This window comes from Rhagoletis pomonella, unplaced genomic scaffold, assembly GCF_013731165.1.
Source record: "Rhagoletis pomonella isolate Grant_MI unplaced genomic scaffold, Rhpom_1.0 Rhpom_scaffold_09370, whole genome shotgun sequence".
Taxonomy (NCBI): Eukaryota; Metazoa; Arthropoda; class Insecta; order Diptera; family Tephritidae; genus Rhagoletis; species Rhagoletis pomonella.
The window spans coordinates 1-6,288 of NW_023467896.1; the positions used below are offsets into that span (position 1 = coordinate 1).

The 6,288-nt window shown below is 37.0% G+C and overlaps 1 protein-coding gene across 1 annotated transcript; it reads right to left on the bottom strand.

Moving 5' to 3' along the window:
* Nucleotides 1-428: 428 nt before the first annotated feature.
* On the bottom strand, nucleotides 429-1,271 carry LOC118756239 (the record flags this gene model as incomplete). Its single annotated transcript, XM_036491014.1, has 1 exon — nucleotides 429-1,271. A coding segment is annotated over exon 1 (843 nt), but the record flags the coding sequence as incomplete, so codon positions are not given.
* Between the last annotated feature and the right edge of the window lie 5,017 nt (nucleotides 1,272-6,288).

Genomic DNA, 6,288 nt, shown 5'->3' on the forward strand with positions numbered 1-6,288 from the left:
AATATTTCATAAGTTTTGCGGTTGATAGACTTTGAATATTTATTATACTTGCAAAAATGATGTGGTACTGCATGAACTATAATGGAGATGATTACGTGACTTATAGCAAAATATGCAAAATTCTAAGTGAATACATTGTAATATATATATTTGTACTAGCGGTACCCCGGTGTGCTTCTCTACACCAAATATTGAAAAATGAATGAAAAATTCTGGAATTTTTCTATATGAAGATTGATCATTTGTTTTATTTCAAAATTTTTGATTCTTTATTTTAAATCTTAATCCAACACATTTGGATATACAACATTTTTTGTTTTTCCATCTTGGGTATGAATAAATAAACAATTTTTAATGCCAACTCTTGAACAGGCCACGTATAGCTGCCCGTGCGAAAAGCTCGGCTCCTACAAATTCAATCCGCATACTTGAAGAGTTTGTCCTTGCGCCTTGTTGACGGACATGGCAAATGCTAGACCCACTGGGAATTGCAAACGCTTGAATTCAAACGTCATGTCTGTTGTTATCTGTGGAATGCGCGGTATGAGCACAATTTCACCTTTCCCTTTGCCAGTCAGTATTGTTGCTTCAACTAAATTCGCCATCAATTTTTTTACTGCCAGTCTTGTGGCATTACACAGTTTTGGAGCATTTAAATTCCGTAGTAAAATAATTGATGAGCCGACCTTTAAATTCGAACAATGTGGTGGCATACCAGGCGGTTCCAATGAATTCAAAAATTCAACTGGATAATTCACTGCGTCATCTTGATTCATTGCGCTATCAACAGATTTATATGTTGTCTCTACACCTGGCAATTTTTCTAGAATTTGATAATTGATTGAATTGACATGCACATTTTTTGGTGCCAGTATTGCGCGTTCTCTCAACCAATCGTGATCCAGGTAATTTTGAGCAATATTTGGAAACACGGGTTCAATCAATTTTTCTTTTAATTGGAGAATTGTACAAAAATTCTTCGGCAATGTAATCAAGCCATTTGTATTATCGATTCGAGCTTTGCCATTTCCGATCTCTAACAATTGCTTCGAGAACCGATCTTCAGATTGATTATTGTGCAACTGAACACGCATGTTTATGTGTAATGTCAATTTTTGCACATATCGCCACAGAGGGGAAGACTTCAAGCATGCATTGATCTCATCTGCCGGTGTTGATCGTGGAATCACGGGCAATATTTGTCGAAAGTCACCTGTCAATAATACCAAAGCACCACCAAAAAGCTGTTCATTTCCACGTAAATTCTGCATCGTGTTGATTCTCCAAAGTCCAAAATAGAAAGAGCGAATATCAATGTACACCACCTATTCTATAATACGATGAAATGACAGACATGTTGTGTTGTGGTGACTTTCATTCCATTGGCTCTACAAAATCCCTACTGAAAAACTAGCAGACATGTTTATATTTGACTTAATTTATCCGAAGAAACAATAAACACAGCACATCATAGCAACAATTTTTATACCCGAGCGCACTTGTGCACAAGGGTATTATAACTTTGTTCACATAAGGGTTGTTTGTAACAGGCAAAACTAATCGAGATAGATATAGACAAATGAAAAGAGAAATCGATTAAGCGGTGACTGTCTGTCCGTCCGTCCGTCCGTCCGCCTGTGCACACGATAGCTCGAGTAAAAATTGAGATATCTTAACGAAACTTAGTACGTGCACTTCTTTCTAGCGTAGGACAGATGGTATTGAACATGGGCAAAATCGGACAATAACCACGCCTACCTCCCATATAACGGTAATTTTCAGAAATACGAAAACTGCGATATTTTAGTAACTACTGAAGATTATTCACTCAAAATTGATATTTATAATAAGTTTTAGATGAGAAATAAGAATATTATAAATTTTTGGAAAATGGGCGTGGCCACATGTGTATATCTTGGTAACCGCTGCACCAATTTCTTCCACACTTAGCACAGTTGTTGGCCTTGGTATATCATACGAAATGGCCGAAAATTTTTAAAATCGGACAATAATCACGCCCACATCCCATATAACGGTAATTTAGAGACATACGAAATCTTCGATAAATCAGTAAATATTAAAGCTAATTTATTCAAAATTGATGCTTGCAACAATTCTTTACCAAGAAATACGTTTATTATAAAATTTTGGAAAATGGGCGTGGCACCGGCCACTTATGATCACATATATATATCTCTGTAACCGTTCTACCAATTTATACCAAACTCGGTATGGTTATTGCCCTTGCCACATAAAAGCAAACCATTGAAAATTATTGAAATCGGACTAAAATTACGGCCGATTTTCATATAACGGTAAATTTCAGAAATGTTGGAAGCTTCAATATTTCGAAATTTAAGGACGCTAATTTACTAAAAATTGATACACGCCGGCTTAGCATGTAGCAGTAGCTTTCGGAAAGGTGAAAAAATATATATTTAATACTTGCGCCGGGTATGTAATGTTCGGCTCCGCCCGAACTTAGACTTTCTTACTTGTTTTTATTTTTAGTTAGTATGGGTGGTGCCACGCCCCCTTTTCCGAAATCGGGCAAGGTACAGTTTATCTGTGGAAATACCTTACCAAATTTCGTCCCTTATTGCTAATTTCTTCATGTTTTGGAACTGAAGACATTGCATCTTTAACGACGAACTGGAGAAGATGTGCGCTACATTTTACACTATTAGGAACACTTAATAGTTGAGCTGCAGCTGCGTTCATCACATTTGCACTGTCGTGTGTTATTGCTTGTGTTTTCTCAGTTAATCCCCAGTCAGCGAGAACCGCTTCGATAGATGCCCTTATATTTTCTGCCGTTGGTCTAGCTGTAAATATATATGTACGTACTTATGAATATGGAGCAATTTTTATATATGTATGTACATAAGTAAACGAATAAACGTGTAAACAAACAGAATTTTACCAGGTAGCTCTTCGTTGCAAAGAGTAACGTGACATACACGATTGTTGCTGTTTATATATTGCGCTTCGACTGATATGTAAGCATTTTTGGGTTCGAGAAGTCCATTAATCTACAGTGATCGCCACACTAGATACATCCGACAGTAGTTCATTGATTGAACTTGATCGTTAACGTCGTTATAAAGCAATTGAAGACGGGAATGGATGCTCTGTTCGCATGGAATCTTATATGAGGGCTCCATCACCTTCATAATCATGGAATCCAGGCATTGCAACAAAAGAAATGGGTGACATATTTGTTGCAACTAATCGTGCTATTGCACGAGAAATGGTCCCTTGGTGCTCGTTTGAGATAGTTTCACCATCTTCGTATTTTCTTCTACGCTTGACATTTTTTGCCGGGCTTGGTTTGGCACATTCACTATTGGCTACATCTGTGGTCCTGGAGAGGATAACCTATGGAAAATTACCACTTATTACTTTGTTAACATAAACGTACATATTGTTCACTTGACTTCCTTTCCACCTTCGGAATTAGAAAAGAAGTTCCAAACCCAGCTACGCTTACGAAAACTCAATTTGGATAGAACCAAAATTTTTGTTTTGAAATGAAAAAAAAAAAATGTTATTTAAAGAGCTTTCACTATTCGAATAATGACAGTTAACCAATTGCACTAGTCGAAAACGATAAAACGATCTAATACTTCCTATTCGATTTTCAGTCAATGCAATAGTTGCTACTCGACTATTCGAATAATCGGTTAACCGGATAATCGACTGTTAACAAGAGCTCTAGTTGTAACCCTTTTCAAAATATTTTCAAACTACATAAAATATTCTTCAATCTCTTTCGTCTTTGATACATAAATTAATTACCGTACATGCACTCGCAGAGCCTTCTAATACGCACAAGAACACCTATATATTTGCTGTTGGCAAGCAAATGCGATTTTACTTAAATACAATTTGATTGCGTTTGTTGCATGCAAAGTCCAATTTAATGCAAATTTGCCAAACATTATGCTGAGTGCATTTTTCATTGTAACTATTCACTTTCATTGGCAACGAAACAAGTGATTGTTAGCCTTCAAATGCCTTTTGATTGCATAATAAATGGCTCAATTACTGAATTTAACTTTTTCGTTTTCCTCTTTCATTCTTGTGGAGTGTAGCAATTTGTGTTTTGCTCCGTCGCACCATGCACTTCGGCTCCAGGCATATACATATACGTACATGTAGTCAATACATATGTATGTACATATTACCCTGCAGGAAATGTATCTAACTTTAAGTTGATTAGGAAGGAGCTAAAAGTCACTATTATCTGTATTTTATTTGACGAAAGCTAACTACATTTCTATGGCGATGGCCGCGAAATAATCAAGGGTGGTAACCTCTGCATTAGATGCAGTCAAGGCTGGTAACCTCTGCATTTGATGTAATTGTAACTTGTAATTCAGCCTGCTACCGTGTATGTCGAAATTATTCGAAAAACTTCTTATGCTGCGCATCTCCCCACATCTGCAAGCCCGCAATATAATACCACTTCACCAATTTGGCTTCAGGGAAAAACATGGAACAATCGAGCAGGTAAATCGCATAACAACCGAAATCCGAACAGCGTTTGAAAAGAGGGAATATTGCGCTGCAATATTTCTTGACGTCGCCCAGGCATTTGACCGCGTCTGGCTAGATGGTCTTATGTATAAAATACAAATGCTACTCCCACAAAGCACACACAAACTGCTTAAGTCATACCTTTATAATCGAAAGTTTGCAGTTCGATGTAACACCACCATTTCTGAAGCCCATGCAATCGAAGCTGGAGTGCCACAAGGCAGTGTCCTTGGCCCGATGTTGTATGTCTTATACACCGCGGATATTCCTACAAACGACCGCCTGATAATGTCCACTTTTGCCGATGACACTGCCATAATCAGTCGCTCCAAGTGTCCTCTACAAGCAACTGTGCTCCTAGACAATCATATGGAAGCTGTTGCCAATTGGCTCGCAAACTGGCGAATAAAGGTTAACGAGCAAAAATGTAAGCAAGTTACATTTACACTGAATAAGAGTAACTGTCCGCCCTTGACTTTAAACAACGTACAAATACCACAAAGCAATCATGTCACTTACCTAGGGGTCCACCTGGACAGGCGACTTACTTGGCGAAACCACATAGTGGCTAAAAGGACTCATCTCAAGCTGAAGGCTAATTCTCTCCACTGGCTTATTAACTCTCGCTCACCCCTGAGTCTGGAGTATAAAGTGCTTATTTACAATACAGTTTTAAAACCGATATGGACCTATGGATGTGAGTTATGGGGAAACGCGAGCAGCAGCAACATCGAAATCCTTCGTCGTGCGCAATCTAAAATCCTTCGAACAATCACCGGAGCACCTCGCTATATGCGAAATGAGAACATCCACCGCGACTTGAGAATACCAGAAGTACGAACCGAAATAGAACAACGGAAGACGAAATATGTATCGAAGTTTTAGCGCACCCAAATCATTTAGCAAGATCTTTATTGCGTGTCAACAGGACCTCAAGACTACGTAGGAATGACTTACCAGCCCAGTCGTAATCTTTTCTTAGGGCCAGTTAAGAAAATACTCATCCCAACTAGGGGATGTAAATTAAGTGAATAGATTAAGATTCGAAAACTTATTGTTAGGCTCTTAGGCAGGGCAGATTCAATAAAAAAAAAAATAAAAAAAAAATAAAAAAAAAATTAAAAAAAACTTGTAATTAACTACTTTTGGACATAAAATATCAATAGGAAAAACAAAATATTTTAATTTTAATTTTTATTTTTATTTACTTTATTTATGTTATTACATTTCATATTTGTTTCCATATTCTGCTATAGGTGGTCCCATATTCGAACTCCGTCAGACATATATATATAACTTCAAAATGATAATATGAAATTTCGATCTTCCTTTTATTTTTCCTCAATACGAAAAAGTATTTGCGAAGTGCAGGATATTTAAATAGAAACGCGTTTGAAGAAAACAATCTCCTTCATTACTCCTGCATTACTTGTCAACTAGAGTTTCAAGTTAGCTTTTTGTAGCTAACTACAAGTTATATATTTTATAGAAATCCCGCAAAAAAGCTAACTAACGGGTGATTTTTTTGAGGTTAGGATTTTCATGCATTAGTATTTGACAGATCACGTGGGATTTCAGACATGGTGTCAAAGAGAAAGATGCTCAGTATGCTTTGAAATTTCATCATGAATAGACTTACTAACGAGCAACGCTTGCAAATCATTGAATTTTATTACCAAAATCAGTGTTCGGTTCGAAATGTGAAAATCCGCTTTTTTATCGACAAATTTTGTTCAGCGATGAGGCTCA